The sequence below is a fragment of the Oncorhynchus masou genome, chromosome 5 (assembly GCF_036934945.1).
Source record: "Oncorhynchus masou masou isolate Uvic2021 chromosome 5, UVic_Omas_1.1, whole genome shotgun sequence".
Taxonomy (NCBI): domain Eukaryota; kingdom Metazoa; phylum Chordata; class Actinopteri; order Salmoniformes; family Salmonidae; genus Oncorhynchus; species Oncorhynchus masou.
Window position 1 is genome coordinate 72,689,262 of NC_088216.1, and position 20,615 is coordinate 72,709,876.

Genomic DNA, 20,615 nt, shown 5'->3' on the forward strand with positions numbered 1-20,615 from the left:
CTTCAACAGTGATACTGCAGTCACCACCACAGAACTTCAACAGTGTTTATAGTGTTGTCTCCCTCTCCTCCCTGCTGCAGTCACCACCACAGAACTTCAACAGTGTTTATAGTGTTGTCTCCCTCTCCTCCCCTGCAGTCAACAGTGTTTATAGTGTTGTCTCCCTCTCCTCCCTGCTGCAGTCACAGAACTTCAACAGTGTTTATAGACTGCAGTCACCACCACAGAACTTCAACAGTGTTTATAGTGTTGTCTCCCTCTCCTCCCTGCTGCAGTCACCACCACAGAACTTCAACAGTGTTTATAGTGTTGTTCCCTGCTGCAGTCACCACAGAACTTCAACAGTGTTAATAGTGTTGTCTCCTCTCCTCCCTGCTGCAGTCACCACCACAGAACTCAACAGTGTTTATAGTGTTGTGTTGTCTCCCTCTCCTCCCTGCTGCAGTTGAACATCAACAGTGTTTATAGTGTTGTCTCCCTCTCCTCCCTGCTGCAGTCACCACCACAGAACATCAGTGTTTATAGTGTGTTGTCCTCTCCTCCCTGCTGCAGTCACCACCACAGAACTTCAACAGTGTTTATAGTGTTGTCTCCCTCTCCTCCCTGCTGCAGTCACCACCACAGAACTTCAACAGTGTTTATAGTGTTGTCTCCCTCTCCTCCCTGCTGCAGTCACCACCACAGAACTTCAAACAGTGTTCAACAGTGTTTATAGTGTTGTCTCCCTCTCCTCCCTGCTGCAGTCACCACCACAGAACTTCAACAGTGTTTATAGTGTTGTCTCCCTCTCCTCCCTGCTGCAGTGTCAGTGTTAATAGTGTTGTCTCCCTCTCCTCCCTACTGCAGAGAACTCAACAGTGTTTATAGTGTTGTCCTCTCCTCCCTGCTGCAGTCACTTCAACACCACAGATAGTGTTGTCTCCCTCTCCTCCCTGCTTCACCACAGTGTTTATAGTGTTGTCTCCCTCTCCTCCCTGCTGCAGCAGTCAGTGTTTATAGTGTTGTCTCCCTCTCCTCCCTGCTGCAGTCACCACCACAGAACAACATGCAGTGTTCAACAGTGTTTATAGTGTTGTCAGTGTTTATAGTGTTGTCTCCTCTCCTCCCTGCTGCAGTCACCACCACAGAACATCAGTGTTTATAGTGTTGTCTCCCTCTCCTCCCTGCTGCAGTCACCACCACAGAACTTCATCAGTGTTTATAGTGTTGTCTCCCTCTCCTCCCTGCTGCAGTCACCACCACAGAACATCAGTGTTTAATAGTGTTGTCTCCCTCTCCTCCCTGCTGCAGTCACCACCACAGAACTTCATCAGTGTTTATAGTGTTGTCTCCCTCTCCTCCCTGCTGCAGTCACCACAGAACATCCAGTGTTTATAGTGTTGTCTCCCTCTCCTCCCTGCTGCAGTCACCACCACAGAACATCAACAGTGTTTATAGTGTTGTCTCTCTCTCCTCCCTGCTGCAGTCACCACCACAGAACATCAACAGTGTTTATAGTGTTGTCTCTCTCTCCTCCCTGCTGCAGTCACCACCACAGAACATCAACAGTGTGTATTGCGCTGTCCATGTTGCTGAAGTTACAACATAATTACAGATATTTCTGACTGAAAAGTTATATTCTCAAAATGCCTAATTTGTTTAGGAAAAACATTCCCTATTCCCTCAACACTTGCTCTCCTTACATGACACATGTTTGCATCACATGCACGTGACCAATAGGGTCTGACTTATAGCATATCATAATATGTAGGCCGTCATTGTAGTAGGCCGTCATTGTAAATAAGAATTTGTTCTTAACTGACAAGCCTAGTTAAATAAAGGTTAAATACAAAATAATCACATCAATAAATTGGTTACAACAAACTCCTAACACAGAATGGATGCAGAGGAAGTGACAAATAAACTCGATACCAGGGAATGTTCACCCGTTGCTTATTAGGAAAGGGAAATTCAGACGTGTGGAATAAATTTGACTTGTTTTTGGGACAATTTGGAAGAGTGTAAACAACACTAAATAAGTTATAAATAATACCAGAGGCTGGTCTAACAAACAAATATTGTAAAGCATTTAATACAGCATAGTAAAGATTTTTTAAAGCAGAATCTTTGAAATTGCTTATCTAACATGGTTGCGTGAGGCTTGGTGCACACAGAATCAGTAGGCTATTAACATAAACATCCAGCAGAAGAAGGATCAGTCTTATTTCACATTTAACAGCTAGGCTGTTGATTATAGACCTAATTAAGTTGGGGTTTCCTTTCTCCTCACTTTTCATAGACAATTAAGTCAAGGGCTGTTTTTCTGTCTCCTAACCACTGCTGCCTCCGCCGCATTGTTCTCAACACCAATATGCTGGTTAGCTTTGCAATTATGCACATAGCAACATGGCTAGGAAGCGCACTGATATTTTTCAAAACCACGGACAGCGACCACTATCCAACGTGGGAGAAAGCGCATTTGTTAGAAAATACATTTATTTTTTTGTGTTGCACCATTATTCTTACATAATATAACCATCATTTCAGTAGCATGTCTTACACTGATGGACTGTGCCATCCCAACAATGGATCAGTCCACTCAGACAGGTGTCTTGTACTCCATGATTTAACAAAAACATTTTTTGCTACTGCTCGACTAAAGAAATCTTGGTCGACCAACAGCCGATCGACCAAACAATCGACCAGTCGACTAAATTGAGTCAACCATAAGAAACATGTTAGCAAACAGAGGAGTAAAGGTTAAGACAAGGACAGTAGCACTCAGATGTGGAGTGGAGTGAGAAGGAGCGTGGTGGGGGTGACAAGGCCCTGATAAGGCTGGGAACAGCACAGAGGCACAGATGCAGGTAAGGGGATGAGGGTAGGAGAAGAGCAGTAGTGCTGTGCTGCTGACACACTCACTTTGCTCTGCTTCCTGTCCAAATAGAACTGATGCTGACTGATGGCCATCACCCAGATGGTCTTAATCAGAGAGTGGCTGGCATACCACGTGTGAATGACCAATCCAGTCTGCCCGAAAGTACGCCTGGAAACTATCCTTCTGCGGATAAAAAGAGAGACAGACACAATTGTAATCCCTCATGTTACTGCTAGGTAGGTTTAATTTCATCTCTTTAATCCAAACTCACAACACAACAACTGAATACCTGGATATCTAACTATAGATACACTTTTATAACATGATGGGTACTGATATCAGAATCATACACAATCAGAGATTAGAAAACAATTCCTTGCATAAACTAATCTCATGACTGGTTCTGTAATTCAATACATTGATGGGGGAGAGATGCAGTGTTGGAACAGAGATGTTTAATTCTAACCAAGGTGGCTAGCAGCACCATATTAAACATGTGATACAGCACTGAGGCTGGACGTGCTGTAATGTCCTGAGAACACTGACTGCAGCAGTCCTTTACAGCAAGAAGGAAGGCCTTCATTCGACACTAGCAAGATATTGTATTGGAGTCAGCTCATTGACACTAGGCTCTGAAATTACGCCTGTTATGATTCAGAAAGGCTAGGATCAGAATAGAAGACAACAGATTCCTGGGTTGAGTTCAGTAGGCACTGAACATTTTGAGGTGCTAAAGAAACTGACCCTACAGAACACAACCCAGGATGACTATATGCATCCAGTGTCTGTTCCAGCTCACCTGTCAGGGTCGTTCACCTCTACAGCAAATTTCTTCTCACGGAAATACAAATTCTCCAGCTGCTTCCACTGAAACAACTGCAGAGAGAGAAAACAGGACACACCACTTAGTAAATAGTCCACTGGACCATGCCCTGTTTGAGTGAGTGGCAGACCTGGAGAGATGTGCTTTGATACATCCGTATTTATTCCAAGCGGCTTGAGGCATCCGATGTGTGGACCATCTAAACTCAAACACAATGCCACTAGCATGGAAAGACACTTGTTTAGTCCCAGATACACCAGCCTTTCTCAACGTTAACAATAACAGTAGCAGCTGTGCACAGAGGACAGCCACTCAGTCAGGTGGAATTTACTTACTACTCATTAATGAAGCCAGTGTAGAGAGCAAGACTTGCCTAGCAAGAAGCCTCTCATTTCATTCTGTCCTGGAGGGAGAGCACTGAAAACAGGAGGAGGAGTGGGGTGAAACATCTGCATACAGCAGAACCGGGCTTTCTTTAGAGAGATTTGGAGCTCTTTTCTCTGAGAGCGATGGACTCTCCCCTGGTCTGGCTGTGTGAGAATCCACCACTGGCACCAGGGTCTGGGGTGTAGATTTATGGCAGAGGGACTTAATAAACATTCTCTACCAGGTACTGGCAAGCCAGGCAGATAGCCATAGCTCTAAATAATAAAACACATGACCCTTGACTACAGTCCTCAGCGAGAAATCTAAACGATATCACAAGCAATCCAGCCCATGATACTGTGTACTGCTCTTTTTTTTTACCCCTCATCCCCTATGGACTGAGAACTGATTTTAGTACATTGAAGTCTTGGTAAAAATGTTAATAACACAATAGGGAATCGTATTCTTCTAAACAGGTTCTACATGTTTCCAGTATAGTATACACCGCAGTCACTGCTTTACAACTGTGGATTATACAGCACATTAACATACAATTACTTACAGGTAACCCAAAAACAGAATGACAACAGCAACTCAACTGAATATATCCTGAACTACCTAGTCTGGTAAAAGGGGGCTTACCAGGGCAGGTTTTAGTGCTTTTTAAATCCCGGGTGAATTATCAGGGTGGTATTGAATCCCCTGGCCAAGTTTCCAACAGGGCTAGAGCGTCCTTGAACAATACATTCATCTGTTCTCAGGCAGCCAGATAGGTGTTGCAAGAGTGTCAGCTGAGCAGGCTCCGCCTCTCTCCTCCCATTCCCTCTGACATCACAGACACCTCACTCTGACCTCGCCCACCTTGCACTGCTCTGCTCTCTCTCCTTTCCTCATGAATTCGCTCTGTGTAACTCACTCCTTCTCTCCCTCTATCACAATCTTCCTCCTCAGTCAAACCAGATGGACAAGTTGTGCATAGAGAGGTATTCAACCTCCTCTCCTCTTCAGGGAAAATACCATTATGACCCCCTTTCTTTCAGTGTGTTTCCCTTCATCCACAGATCTTAGATTAGCCCTCCACAGTCATAACCCTTTGTGATGTGTTATCTGGGTTCTAAATACCATTCCAACCCCTGTTGTTCAGAGTGCTATCAATTCCAGCCTCCCACCGCTCCCCAAGACAAATATTTCAGGAATCTACTACTTTGGTCTAATCATTAATAGCGGGCCCCTCTTCACCTCCATGTGAATACAGGACAGCTCTCAGTCAGCTCTCAGAACTGGGCCCAAGCTGACAAGGAAGAATCTCTCACTACACCTATAAAGTCCGTTATTAAAACCAAAGGAAAATGTAAAACTAAATTTCTGCAACTCACAAAGCAAATGCTGTAGCCAATAACAGTGTATTAGATGTCAATATTTCATAAGATGTTATTTCATGCTTCAAGTAAAGTGATCCAGACCATTTCTACATTGCTGCTCCAGCCAATACTGTAGGCCTAGCCTAATCAATTAGATCCCCAGTATAACTGTGGATTGGGAGCATGGTAATTACTGAACAATGGGAACCAGCAGGCTCCACACTTCCCACAGACTCACCCCATTGTGTGGGACACCCCTCTCTAATTCACAAACCCCCTGGATACTTACTACAGCACATTCAGAAAATAAACAGATAACACACATTTACATAACTAGATCATTAGACAGTTTCAAAACACCACACATACACACATAACCATTTTAATGAGTGCTCATGTATGGCCGAAGGTAGTAAGTGCCAAAATATATCAAGGATGTGTGACACACCTTTAACTCTGATCACAAGAACCCACTTACTATTTGGACAGAGGAAACAGTCCAAGCCAGTGCTGCCAAATTGCATTGCAGAGAAACCACCACCAAAACTAAACATGAGGTGAATGGTAGAGAGACAGTCCAGTCATCTGGAGAACAGAACAGTAGTTCCCCATTTCAATCTCGTTTATTTCAGATGTTAGCGGTTTCACTTCTCATTAGAGCCCATGCCAAAATACCTGTGGTTTGAGATATTCCCAGAACATTCTGATGCAGACCCAACCCTGAACCCACAACAACCTCCCCAGACTACCCCAGGCCCTGTGACGCGATGGAGGAATCCTCTGAGGAAGATAAATAAAGTGTGTCAAAGGTCGGGACTTACACGCAGGAAGAGAACCACCACACCCTTCTCATACAGTCACATGGCACGCTGGTTCACTGAACATTTCCAGCAGAGGCATGACGAGAGAGAATGCTACAGTCCACTACAAACACACACATTAATTAAGGCTCTGGTTTTAACCTATTATATACCTATTGTATATTTTAGCACCCGTATAAATATTTGAGCAGCCTTTTATTGTTCCAAGATAAAAAATTAATGGTCTAATCACATATGATTATTACCATTACAGAAATTATTTTACCCTTAATGAGCTGTGCTTACATTGGTCTTATTGGTTGACCATATAACTGGACCTGCAAGTGATTGTAATACAAGTAAGTGTTAAATTACTTGCTGATAAGAGGAAGAGAGAGATGGACTGAAACAGACAGAGACACAGAGAGAAAAAGAGAGATAGAGTGATAAAGCCCTTTGAATTGAAATTGAGAGAAAGAGCGAGAGACTGAAACAAACAGACAGAGACACACACAGAGAGCCAGAGCAAGAGAGAGAGCACTCTCTATATCACAGCCATTTGCTCCTCAGACCATCTTAGAAATAACTTTTAATTTAATGTACGGCCTTTGTATAAAATGTGGTGCTCTAGCATACATTTTATTCTCCTGTTGGTTACTATTGAGATTTTGGAAAAAGCCCCAGTTCTCTTTTACCCAACAGACAGGGATAGGAAGTTGTGGTTCATCCCATCCATTAAGTTGTGATAAAGCTGACAAGAGGTTAAACTACAGTAGCTTCTTTCAGCGCATGTCACTGAAGTCTGGGAAAACGTCAAGAATCCCAAGATCCCTCACAGGACGATTGGAGTGCTGCAGTGGGATTCCTTTTCTGCAGCCCCCACTTCAAGACCTCCTCAACCCCCCCACCCTTCAAGACCCACTCAACTCCCCTTCCAAGCCCCTCACACCCTTCCAAGCTTCTCACAGACCCCCTGACAAGGTGATTGTGTTTTATTGCTTGATCAATTGTTTGCTCTCTGAGAGAAACACACACACAATGACAGGCAGCTTTGCATAATGAGCACAGCATGCTTGGAGAAGGGCAGACGGGGGCTGCGATGAATACAAAGGTCGCCAGCCTTGATAGGAAGCACTATCAATATTCTACCATATGACAGGCCCCTCTAGAACAGCAACAAGAGTTGTGCACTTTAAAAAAAGCATATGTCAAAAGTCCACCGTTTCACCAGGGGTCTGCTACGGAGGAGTTTTGGCATGAGTGCTCCCTCCCTCCATGTGTGGTTGGTGGGCCTGTGTAGAGCATAGCTCTCTCTCAGAGCTGAGCCCCTCACAGAGACCGCCCAGGCTGGCTTGGTGCCGGCTCATCCAGCCCCAGAGCCCTGCCTGCTCCCCATCCTGCACCATAATTACACCTTCCACTGGAAGGGCTGCTGAGAAAGGAGCAGGGATACGCTGGGTTTAATATATGGGACACACCCAGTAATGCCTTGGCATTCACTGGAACAGCATTCCCAGCTGTGTCAACATGGATCCAACATGTGAACAGGTAAGAGACATAGTAATGAAGTGGGCGGAGGAAAACACACAAGAATAAATTGTAACTTTTTTACATTTAAGGCCAAAACTGTAACTTTAGGTTTCATATTGGGAATCACAGTCGTGATTATTTCAATCACACCCTAAATGAGGAATGCCACAATCTTATCACCATAATCCAGATACTATCACACCCACGTTGATCTCAACTTTCCCTCCCTTTACCTTGGCCAAGAACACAAGCTTTTTGTTGCCATTATTTACAGTTTGGTGGATTATTAACCAGAGTGGAGCTGGTTGTTCAGTTAGACCATAAGGAGAAACAAGTCACAGAAGGCCAACCTACCTTCCGAGGTTTCAACTTGTCCTGTAAATCGTACTGTCCAATGCCTTTATAGCTGACTCCCAGCCACCACGGCAGACCCTGCTTGTCCTGTTGGGAAGGCAAGGCAAGGCACACCAGTCATTAGGAGCAGCTTAAGTGGTACATTTTTAAAAGAAGAACAGGCCATTACTGTGACAATTACCCCATTAGGCTAGCAGCACTAGCAACACAAGGAGAGATCAAATGCATTGAAGCAGCTCTAAAAAGCTACAGACCGAGTCATTTTAACAGCAGCGTTTGATGTGCTCAGACACCCTGCTTTAATGAGTGAGGTAGGAGAGCGGGGCTGGTGGGGCTGAGGCTCTGGGAGTGAGAGAGTTTCTGAGAGAAGGATCACTCAATCATTATTTAACTAAGCACAGAGCCTGATAAAACAGCCAGCTAAGGTCCCTGCCCAGCCTCCAGAGGGAAAACGGCTGTATTTCTATCTGAACACACAACTTTTTTATATTTTAAAAATGCTAGCTAGATGGGAAAGCAAACATGAAAACAAATGTACAGATGTTTGATGTCCTACTGTAAGATACAGGGTTGATTTCTCTCTTACCTTTACTGGATAATAATGAACTCCATATGTAGGGAGGGACTCCACTAAGGCCAAATACCTTCAAAACGGAGAGGGACGCGTAAGCAGGAATTCAGGCAGTTACACTTCATCACCGTCTGTGAGTGGCTGCTCTACAGAAGTTTGAATGGGCTTTAAGACCCAGTCAGTCATTCACCAGACAGTCATTTACAGTGGAGAAGCCATCGATTTCTTTACAGGGCCTTGGAGAATAAATTGATCAAGTCAAGGGCACAAATCATACAGCCGTGTGTAAATGACCTCGCTAGGCTAAGCCCTCCCAGGGAAAACAGAGTGGACCTCTGTCACACATGGCTGCCCAAAGCATAGTAAAAGTTTGCTGTCCCCTAATTAATGACACATTCTGGCAGTGTGACAGCAACCCCTTTTAAACAAAAAACAGGAGTAGACGCTACAGAGGACTGCAGAGTGTGTTGGACTGATGAACGTGCTAAACTAGAGGTCCACAGCAGCTCATTTCCTCCATGCACTTGACTTACCGCACAATTGCTTGCCCTCTGCTGAGGCCCTTCAGGTTCTCATAGTGCTCGATCACTCGGTCTTCACTGTAATAGAGAAAAATAAAAGCCGAAATGAATAAGCCATTACTGATTGTAACATATCCCCAAACAGAGACAAGTGGTGAGACAGTCCTTCCCTGACACACATCGTTCCTGTTCGTGGAAGAATTCTGTCTGGCCTACTGGCCTGACCATGGTTCTTATCTCCTCTCAACTCACACACACAGCCCTGTAATTCCAATCTGCCCATTAATCCATACAGCTGCTGTTCATCAGTGGGCTGGGCTGCAGCCTCAGATGAATGCTGAGGCAGAAGAACAAGATGCAGCAGCATACACTCAGACAGACACAGGAGCTGTTAACAAGCGGCTGGCCCTGCCGTCTCGTTCTCTCCACCTCCTGTCTAGCCCAGCTCCCATGAAGACATGATGAAGTCGGCACCACCCTGGCTGTTCATGATGCAGCCAGACGTAATTAACACAGAGCACTAATTAATACAGCCCATCTGAGATAAACAGCCTGGCAGGACTCTGGGTGTACCTCCACCTCGCTGCCCACACCAGCTCATCTGCATGGGAAAATAATTGCTTTGTGCATCCAGGTGTTAGCTACAATTAACAAGCCATTTGATGAGGATAGGGACGGGTTGAGGGGAGGATTGGTATTGACAGGACTGCGGTCTGATATCTATGGAACTGTGTGTAATCCAATTGGATTAATACCCCTTGTGCATTTGTGGTTAAAGTGTTGTTAATGTGGCACTGCTTACCAGTATACCAGGGAGGGGTGCTCCCTCAGGACTCTAGTGGGTAAAACCGGGAGCTTGTTCAGGTCCGACCTGGAGCTTTCAACACTGTAAATACAGAAGGATTGAGACATAATGATCAACTGAATTAATTCACAGCAACAGTAACAGTTGTATCTTAAAAAGGCTCATTTACATCTCCAATAGGACCAGGGGGCATTTTAATGCTCCATAATAATAACACTGCTGATTGATCAAAAGTTCTTATTACTGTCATTACGCCTTTATTAGACTTTCATTACACTAGTAGACTGTCATTACACAAGTAGACTGTCATTACACTAGTAGACTGACATTACACAATTAGACTGTCATTATTACACCAGTAGACTGTCATCACACAATTAGACTGTCATTACACTATTAGACTGTCATTACACTAGTAGACTGTCATTACACAATTTGACTGTCATTACACTCGTAGACTGACATTACACTATTAGACTGTCATTACACTATTAGACGGTCATTACACTAGTAGCCTGTCATTACACTATTAAACTGACATTACACTATTAGACTGACATTACACTAGTAGACTGTCATTACACTATTAGACTGTCATCGCACTATTATACTGGCATTACACTATTATACTGGAATTACACTATTATACTGGCATTACACTATTATACTAGCATTACACTATTAGACTGGCATTACACTATTAGACTGGCATTACACTATTAGACTGGCATTACACTATTAGACTGGCATTACACTATTAGACTGGCATTACACTATTATACTGGCATTACACTATTATACTGGCATTATACTATTATACTGGCATTACACTATTATACTGGCATTACACTATTATACTGGAATTACACTATTACACTGGCATTACACTATTATACTAGCATTACACTATTAGACTGGCATTACACTATTATACTGGGATTACACTATTAGACTGGCATTACACTATTAGACTGGCATTACACTATTAGACTGGCATTACACTATTAGACTGGCATTACACTATTATACTGGCATTACACTATTATACTGGCATTACACTATTATACTGGCATTACACTATTATACTGTCATTACACTATTAGACTGGCATTACACTATTATACTGGCATTACACTATTATACTGGCATTACACTATTATACTGGCATTACACTATTATACTGGCATTACACTATTATACTGTCATTACACTATTATACTAGCATTACACTATTATACTGTCATTACACTATTATACTGTCATTACACTATTATACTGGCATTACACTATTAGACTGTCATCATACTAGTAGACTGTCATTACACTATTAGACTGACATTACACTATTAGACTGTCATTACACTATTATACTGTCATTACACTATTATACTGTCATTACACTATTAGACTGGCATTACACTATTATACTGTCATTACACTATTATACTGGCATTACACTATTAGACTGTCATCATACTAGTAGACTGTCATTACACTATTAGACTGTCATTACACTATTATACTGTCATTACACTATTATACTGTCATTACACTATTATACTGGCATTACACTATTATACTGGCATTACACTATTAGACTGTCATTACACTATTATACTGGCATTACACTATTAGACTGGCATTACACTATTAGACTGTCATTACACTATTATACTGTCATTACACTATTATACTGGCATTACACTATTAGACTGTCATCATACTAGTAGACTGTCATTACACTATTAGACTGACATTACACTATTAGACTGGCATTACACTATTATACTGGCATTACACTATTAGACTGTCATTACACTAGTAGACTGGCATTACACTATTATACTGTCATTACACTATTAGACTGTCATTACACTAGTAGACTGACATTACACTATCATACTGTCATTACACTATTATACTGTCATTACACTATTAGACTGTCATTACACTATTGGACTGTCATTACACTATTATACTGTCATTACACTATTAGACTCTCATCATACTATTAGACTGTCATTACACTATTATACTGTCATTACACTATTATACTGTCATTACACTATTAGACTCCCATCATACTAGTAGACTGTCACTACACTAGTAGATTGTCATTACACTATTAGCCTGTCATTACACTATTATACTGTCATTACACTATTAGACTATCATCATACTAGTAGACTGTCATTACACTATTAGACTGTCATTACACTATTAGACTGGCATTACACTATTATACTGACATTACACTATTAGACTGGCATTACACTATTATACTGTCATTACACTATTAGACTGTCATTACACTATTATACTGTCATTACACTATTAGACTCTCATCATACTAGTAGATTGTCATTACACTATTATACTGTCATTACACTATTAGACTATCATCATACTAGTAGACTGTCATTACACTATTAGACTGTCATTACACTATTAGACTGGCATTACACTATTATACTGGCATTACACTATTAGACTGACATTACACTATTATACTGGCATTACACTATTATACTGGCATTACACTATTATACTGGCATTACACCATGTAATTACTACTCTAGATCTCCATGATAACCATCTCTGAGTTCAATAAACCCCTATATCCAATAATAACCCCAAATTAGTTCTACAGAGCAGAACACAGGGGACAGAGATCATGTGAAATATCAACATTAAAATGTTTTACAAATTGTCATTGATGCGTTGTACAGAACAGGTCAAGTCCCACATCATATAGGAAGAAAGTGATAACCAAATCAAAATAAAAAAGTGGACTGGACATTTTTCATATTTTTATCTGGCAGACTATTGATGCATTCCAACAGACTAGGCTTAATATCCACTTTGGTCTTGTCAAAGTGTCTCAATAGAAACAGATAAAGGCCCTTTTAATTAACAGAGGAAATTGAAATATAGTTCTATCATGTCAAGGCACAGTTCCAGAATGGGATGGTAATTATGACTCACGAGTAAATGTTTTTCAATGTTATCACACGTGCATTCTTTGAGGTGTGTGTGTACAGTACAGGCGTTGACCTCAATCTTTGCATGCCAGTGTAAAGAGTGTGAGATAGTCCTACCATAAGTCATTTACCATACAATTTCATAAACACACAATTAAGAACTCATGTAATCATAAATGCCACAGGTACCTCAAGTCTGGAGGTGATCTCATACACAGCAATAGAAAATGACCTCTCTGTATTAACTGTGTTGTATGTCACTGTCAAGGTCTGAGATAGTGAACTATGAGTCACTCCAACACAAGATGGGGAGCATTTGCTCTACAATTACTGATCGACAAAGAGGGCTATGACTTGGCAGGCCAGAGCACTGGAGCCCGGAACAAAAGCCATTCACCAGTTTTGGCAGCCCATGCAGTGTTGAAAGGTAGTGTACAACTCACAGAGGAGAGCTTTTCAAAAATAGGACTTGGCCTCTCAGACAGGACTCAGACCAGTAGATCCTTCATATCTGTATCATGTTCTAAACTACTGGGACAACATAGTATTCTTATGTTTTGGTATTTTTTCATTGAAACTATTTAATGTAATAACTACTGAAGAAAATCAACAAAAGAAACTACAAAGCAGGAGCTGAACTTTTTAAAATATGTCAATTGCAGTTTCTCAATGATCTCCAAAGTGAAATGAAAAGAACTAAACCATCCTTAGAATGCAGAGGCCATAATGATCTAGTAATATGAACCTGCTCACTCAGTAGAAAGGTAAAACACTACAGAGAGAAAGCCACTTGAATCATTGTTCCCTAGATAGCTGCCTCCTGGAGGTTCACTAGTCTCTGCTGCTATGGCAGTTAGTTCACTGCTGTGGAGTTGGATGGCATACATTTTATAGGGCGCTGGGGATGGTGTTGTTAGGGTGATCTACTATGTAGCCACATTGCACTGTCAGCTATCTGGAATTCATTACATGTCCTGTGACGTGGGCTGGGGGCAGCTCCTCCACCCTGCCAGCCAGCAAGGGGGTTGGCTAAACACTCATACAGTAGGTCAGCTATTTCAGTGGGCTGATAGTAAGTCCCTGTTAAGGAAATGCAAAGAAAGAGACCAGGATATCCCCATTGCTGTGAAATTCCCAGTAAAAGCAGGTTGGGTCTACATTTGAGTGAGTAAATTGACAGTGTCAGGGGTGCTGTAGCCTATAGGCATAATGGTTTATACTAACAACATTTAACTGGGATGTGACCGTTATCAGCTGAAAAGCTGAAATTACATGGTGATATTACACTGCATGTCATCTAGGCTACTACATTAACACTGCATAACATCAAAGGTAAAATGATAACCCCTAGAATACATGTTTTTATTCCCCTATATGCACATAATCCCAATGAACATGCAAAGTCAATCCAAGACTAGAGGCACAACAGGAAACTATAAAGTGATAACTCAGCAGGGGGGCCGGCTTTGACTACAGAGAAATGACATCACAATGGTTAGTATTTGACGCCCAGCAGTCTACTGTGGCCTAGTGCGGACTGCACTCCTGAAGCTCATCCCTTTTAGAACAGGCAGTACATTTGAGGAGTGGGTTCTCCCTAACTCCTACACATCTAATCTCAGAGCTGCAGGGCCCTTTGCAATGTGTGTCTAGAGCTGCACATGTTTTATGAGAGGATTTGCCAACCTTCCTTATCCAAAAAGGTAGAAATTAAAACCATCAGAGAGGAAAAATATGTATTACCGTAATTGCTGGACTATTAAGCGTACCTGAATATAAACCGCACCCAGTGAATTATTAAAAAATATGTATTTTGTACATAAATAAGCCGCACATGTCTATAAGCCACAGGTGCCTACCGGACATTGAAACAAATTAACTTTACACAGCCTTTAAACGAAACACGGCTTGTAACAAAAATAAATAGGCTTTAACGAAACACGGCTTGTAACAAAAATAAATAGGCTTTAACGAAACACGGCTTGTAACAAAAATTAAAACAGTAGCCTACCAAGAAAGTCATTGGTCACTATCTTCCTCCTCCTGTGAACTGAAACCACTGAAGTCATCTCCTTCGGTGTCGGAGATGAATAGCCTCAGAATTGATTCATCCGATGTTGGATCGTTTTCATTGTCGCTCTCGTCACTTTCATCCGGAGGCAAATACCCCTCTGAGCTCATGCTGCCCCTTCAACACGCAGCAGTCCAGCCTTTCGAAACCCGTTGATGACAGTGGATTTTTTGACAATGTTCCACGCTGTCAGGACCCACTGGCAGACTTGACCATAAGATGCTCTTCGCCTGCGGCCCGTTTTAGTGAAGTATTTCTCCCCACTTGTCATCCAAGACTCTCACTGAACACGGAGCGCCACCTTAAATGCACGATTTACACTGATGTCGAGTGGCTGCAAATACTTTGGGCCATCTGCTTTTCGTCCCTCTGAAAGCTTTTATTGTCTTTTTGCACTGTCAGTTCCTCACGCTGCTGTTTCCAACGTCTTATCATCGACTCATTAAGGCCAAGCTCCCGTGCAGCAGCTCTATTTCCTTTTCCAACAGCCAGATCAATCGCCTTCAACTTGAAAGCTGCATCATATGCATTTCTCTGTGTCTTTGCCATGATGAGGGTGACAAAATTACTACCGTAATCAGAATCATGGGAAGTTTGAGAGCGCTCGATTTACATCACATTATGTGACGGTGCTCAGTTTTTTGGCGGCATGAATCTTGTGAAAGCGGGAAAAATCCATAAATTAGCCACGACATTGTATAAACCGCGAGGTTCAAAGTGTGGGAATAAAGTAGCGGTTTATAGTCCGGAAATTACGGTAGTCTAAAAACAACCCAGGAGAGAGTAGGCTGGGATATATAGTTGGACAGGCTCCCATCCACACTAATTTTACAGACTTTGTTGGCAGGGTCTGTTTTGTTGTGCTTTCAGACAAGACAAAGTGCAACTGAAACATTAACTGACGAAGCTGCCTGACACCTCAGGGCTAAACAATCGGAAAACGCACCCTTAATATACTGCAACACAAGGCCGTGAAGGGCTCCACTGGGCATCCTGAATACTATACAATGAACTGAAGCTTGCCCGAGAAGTGGGATATAAAAAACAGGTGCTGCTGAAATTAGAGTTTTGCGAGTACAAAGATAAGACCTTGATGTAGAAACAAACTGCATTTTAAGCATCAAATATCACAGTGTGCATTTACACAATACATTTCCTTACAGAGCAGATCAATGCTTCTGTGTTCAGATAGGCCTGATTCCCAGCGGTCTCTAGGAGACCCAAGCTGGGGATAACACCCAACAGGTTCAACCTGCACAGTGCTCGTTCACTTTGACAGACAGGACAATATTTCCTGATTACCTCAGCCCTCTCTTCTCCACCTGATGACTAAAATAACAAACCTTATCACCAGGTCAAGCCTTTCAGTGCTTTATCTCTCCACCAAAACACATTAGGCTTTGTAAAATATACATATATATATATATATATATATATATAGATACAGTTGAAGTCGGAAGATTACGTATACCTTAGCCAAATACATTTAAACTCAGTTTTTCACAATTCCTGACATTTAATCCTAGCAAAAATGCCCTGTCTTAGGTCAGTTAGGATCACCACTTTATTTAAGAATGTGAAATGTCAAAATAATAGCAGAGAGAATGATTTATTTCAGCTTTTATTTCTTTCATCACATTCTCAGTGGGTCAGAAGTTTACATACACTCAATTAATACTTGGTAGCATTGCCTTTAAATTGTTTAACTTGGGTCAAATGTTTCAGGTAGACTTCCACAAGCTTCCCACAATAAGTTGGGTGAATTTTGGCCCAGTCCTCCTGACAGAGCTGGTGTAACTGAGACAGGTTTGTAGGCCTCCTTGCTCGCTCAAGCTTTCTCTGTTCTGCCAACAAATTGTCTATAGGACTTAGGTCAGGGCTTTGTGATGGCCACTCCAATACCATGACTTTGTTGTCCTTAAGCCATTTTGCCACAAATTTGGAAGTATTCTTGGGGTCATTGTCCATTTGGAAGACCCATTTGCGACCAAGCTTTAACTTCCTGACTGATGTCTTGAGATGTAACTTCAATGTGTCCACATAATTTTCCTCCCTCATGATGCCATTTTTTTGTGATGTGCACCAGTCCCTCCTGCAGCAAAGCACCCCCACAACATGATGCCGCCACCCCGTGCTTCACAGTTGGGATGGTGTTCTTCGGCTTGCAAATCTCCCCCTTTTTCCTCCAAACATAACGATGGTCATTGTGGCCAAAAAGTTTTATTTTTGTTTCATCAGACCAGAGGACATTTCTCCAAAAAGTACAATCTTTGTCCCCATGTGCAGTTGCAAACCGTAGTCTGGCTATTTTCATGACGGTTTTGGAGCAGTGGCTTCTTCCTTGCCGAGCGGCCTTTCAGGTTATGTTGATATAGGACTTGTTTTACTGTGGATACAGATACTTTTGTACCTGTTTCCTCCAGCATCTTCACAAGGTCCTTTGCCGTTGTTCTGAGATTGATTTGCACTTTTCTCACCAAAGCATGTTCATCTCTAGGAGACAGAACCCGTCTCCTTCCTGAGAGGTATGACGGCTGCGTGGTCCCATAGTGTTTATACTTGCGTACTATTGTTTGTACAGATGAACGTGGTACCTTCATGCGTTTGGAAATTGCTCCCAAGGACGAACCAGACTTGTGAAGGTCTACAATTGTTTTCAGAGGTCTTGGCTGATTTCTTTTGATTTTCCCACAATGTCAAGTAAAGAGGCATTGAGTTTGAAGGTAGGCCTCGAAATACATCCACACGTACACCTCTAATTGACTCAAATGATGTCAACTGGCCTATCAGAAGCTTTTAAAGCCATGACATCATTTTCTGAAATTTTCCAAGCTGTTTAAAGGCACAGTCAACTTAGTGTATGTAAACTTCCGACCCACTGGAGTTGTGAAACAGTGAATGATAAGTGAAATAATCTGTCTGTAAACAATTGTTGGAAAAATTATTTGTGTCATGCACAAAGTAGATGTCCTAACCGACTTGCCAAAACTATAGTTTGTTAACATGAAATTTGTGGAGTGGTTGAAAAGCAAGTTAATGACTCCAACCTAAGTGTATGTAAACTTCTGACTTCAAATGTATATATATATATATATATATATATATATATATATATATATATATATATATATATATATATATATATATATATATATATATATATATATATATATATATATATATATATATATTTCTGGGGGGGATGAATGATTGTTATCGGTATCTTGTGCAGGCAACAACAATCTAATTCAAGCCATATTTAGACTGAACAAGATAGGAGGGGGAAAGGAAATTCAATAGCCAGGACAAACAGAAAGCAATTGAGGTCAGGTTTGCCAGAGTATAGAGCCTATAGCTTTTGGCTACTGAGGAATGGACTTGAAAACAATAAAACACTGACCAGGAAAACCGGATCTAGATACATCACGTTGTATGTTCTAAAGATGCCGTTATCGTTGAGTAATACATCATTATAATATATAAACAGTCACAGGTAAAGCAGATATGTACAGTGGTTCGTCCTTTAAAAAGTTGCAGCGTCCAGCAGCACAGCAGAATTCTATGGCACGTTTTTTAAGTGCCAACCACTGGTACCATTAATGCTAGTTAGTGCTAGTTTGACCACCAGAGGGCCTCTTTCAGAAGCATTTGATAGCCTTCAATAGTGGCTGTAATAGAGAATTTAAAGCATTTTTTGTAAGAATATAATATATGGGACTGATTGAGAAATTTGGCTTAATTAGTTTGATTAATATTATGGTGTTTCTATTCCCCAAAAAACTAAAAACCCTCTGGGTTTCCATTAGGATGGAATGGAAAATATGGCGATGTAAAACGTGACAGTCGGGAGTAGGCTACAGTGCTGGGCTATTTAGCTAAAGAATCCCCATGTCGTAAGGGCACGTGGGAGACCGGGGTTCAATTCCCTGATGGGGAGGAAGGAGTAGGCTGTCCTTGTAAATAAGAATTTGTTGTTAACTGACTTGCCTAATTAAATTAAGGTTACACTAAGCGCATAACATTTCTACACAATCATTTTAGTCTAACCAATACCCAAACGGAGATTCAGTCCCCCAAAAAATCTCATTGATTTATAAAGACCAGTCCCCATGCTTGACACAAAACGGTGATAAAATAGTTGAAGGCTATTGCTTCAAATCCTATTGCTTCCAAATTCAATATGCTCTTTAAATAAGACCTACACCACATTTACCAGCAAATTACTCAACACTAGTGAGACTCATGTCGCCTATGGTGGGCCTACAATACATCGAAAAATATGACGTGACTCTCCGTCGATAATTACATATAGAGGATTGGAGGATTCTAAATTAAACCATAAGCCGCCTCATGGGTATCAAAATACAGAGAGGTGTTGGTAAAGGTATATTGTCCTGATAATAGCTCATAAATGGGCTATTATAATACTGTACATGGTGTCCAGGTCACGATAACCAAAACATGTATTTATTAAAGACCATCAGAAAGACTCAGCTTTATGTAGGTGCCGGCTATTTATTGATCCGTTATTTTACCAGGTAAGTTAACTGAGAACACATTCTCATTTGCAGCAACGACCTGGGGAAAAGTTACAAGGGAGAGGAGGGGGATGAATGAGCCAAATGTAAACTGGGGATTATTAGGTGACTGTGATGGTTTGATGGCCAGATTGGGAATTTAGCCAGGACACCAGGGTTAACACCCCTACTCTTACAATAAATGCCATGGGGTCTTTAATGACCACAGAGAGTCAGGACACCCGTTTAACATCCCATCCGAAAGACAGCACCCTACACAGGGCAGTGTCCCCAATCACTGCCCTCAGGCATTGGGAAATTTTTTAGACCAGAGGAAAGAGAGCCTCCTACTGGATCTCCAACACCACTTCCAGCATCATCTGGTCTCCCATCCAGGGATTGACCAGGACCAACCCTACTTAGCTCCAGAAGCAAGCCAACAGTGGTATGCAGGGTGGTATGCTTCTGGCTATATGACTGTGCCATCAACTTGATAATATATAACGATATTTTGGAGGTTATTTCATTTTCAAAAAAATGAAAGTCAGCGATTATAATCTGAATAAAGACCAAAATAATATTTGTAAAGGCCAAAACATTTATTTCTGTTTTTAGAGGGAGAAAAACGCTGGGCCAATTGTGCGCCGCCCTATGGGACTCCCAATCATGGTTGGATGTGAGACATAATAATAATAATACTTAACTTAGGACCTAACTTAGAAATACATTTGACGATAGAATTCTCCCCCTATCCTCCATCTAGGTAAGTTATTATCCAGCTACCTGCTAGAACGTTTCCCAGGTCAGTGCCATTATTAGTGCAATTCCCCTAAAATTGTTGCTCTATGCTGCCCAGTGTGGTGGGGTGGGGGTCCACCACCCTTTCCTAGGTCAGGGCTAGGTCTGTCTTCTGTGTGCGGATCTGCGGCGCATCCCGTGCCTTGAACCTTGTGCGCTTTCAGTGGATACAGCTGAGAACTGCAAGGCAGTCCCATTGTGCTTCACTCGGGAGCCATGACCAATATATATTGTCCTGCTAATAACAGGGTTAATATCAT

General features: G+C 41.8%; 1 protein-coding gene across 3 annotated transcripts in view; it reads right to left on the reverse strand.

Moving 5' to 3' along the window:
- LOC135540221 (FERM domain-containing protein 4B-like) overlaps positions 1-20,615 on the reverse strand; it is an 88,051-nt gene that overhangs the window by 12,167 nt on the left and 55,269 nt on the right. For all 3 annotated transcript variants that reach the window (XM_064966710.1, XM_064966709.1, XM_064966708.1), the window contains exons 8-13: positions 9,986-10,069; positions 9,196-9,261; positions 8,678-8,735; positions 8,092-8,178; positions 3,657-3,733; positions 2,902-3,040 (exon numbers count right to left, since the gene is read on the reverse strand). In XM_064966710.1, coding sequence (XP_064822782.1) covers positions 2,902-3,040; positions 3,657-3,733; positions 8,092-8,178; positions 8,678-8,735; positions 9,196-9,261; positions 9,986-10,069 — 511 coding nt within the window. The remainder of the gene's footprint in view (positions 1-2,901; positions 3,041-3,656; positions 3,734-8,091; positions 8,179-8,677; positions 8,736-9,195; positions 9,262-9,985; positions 10,070-20,615) is intronic.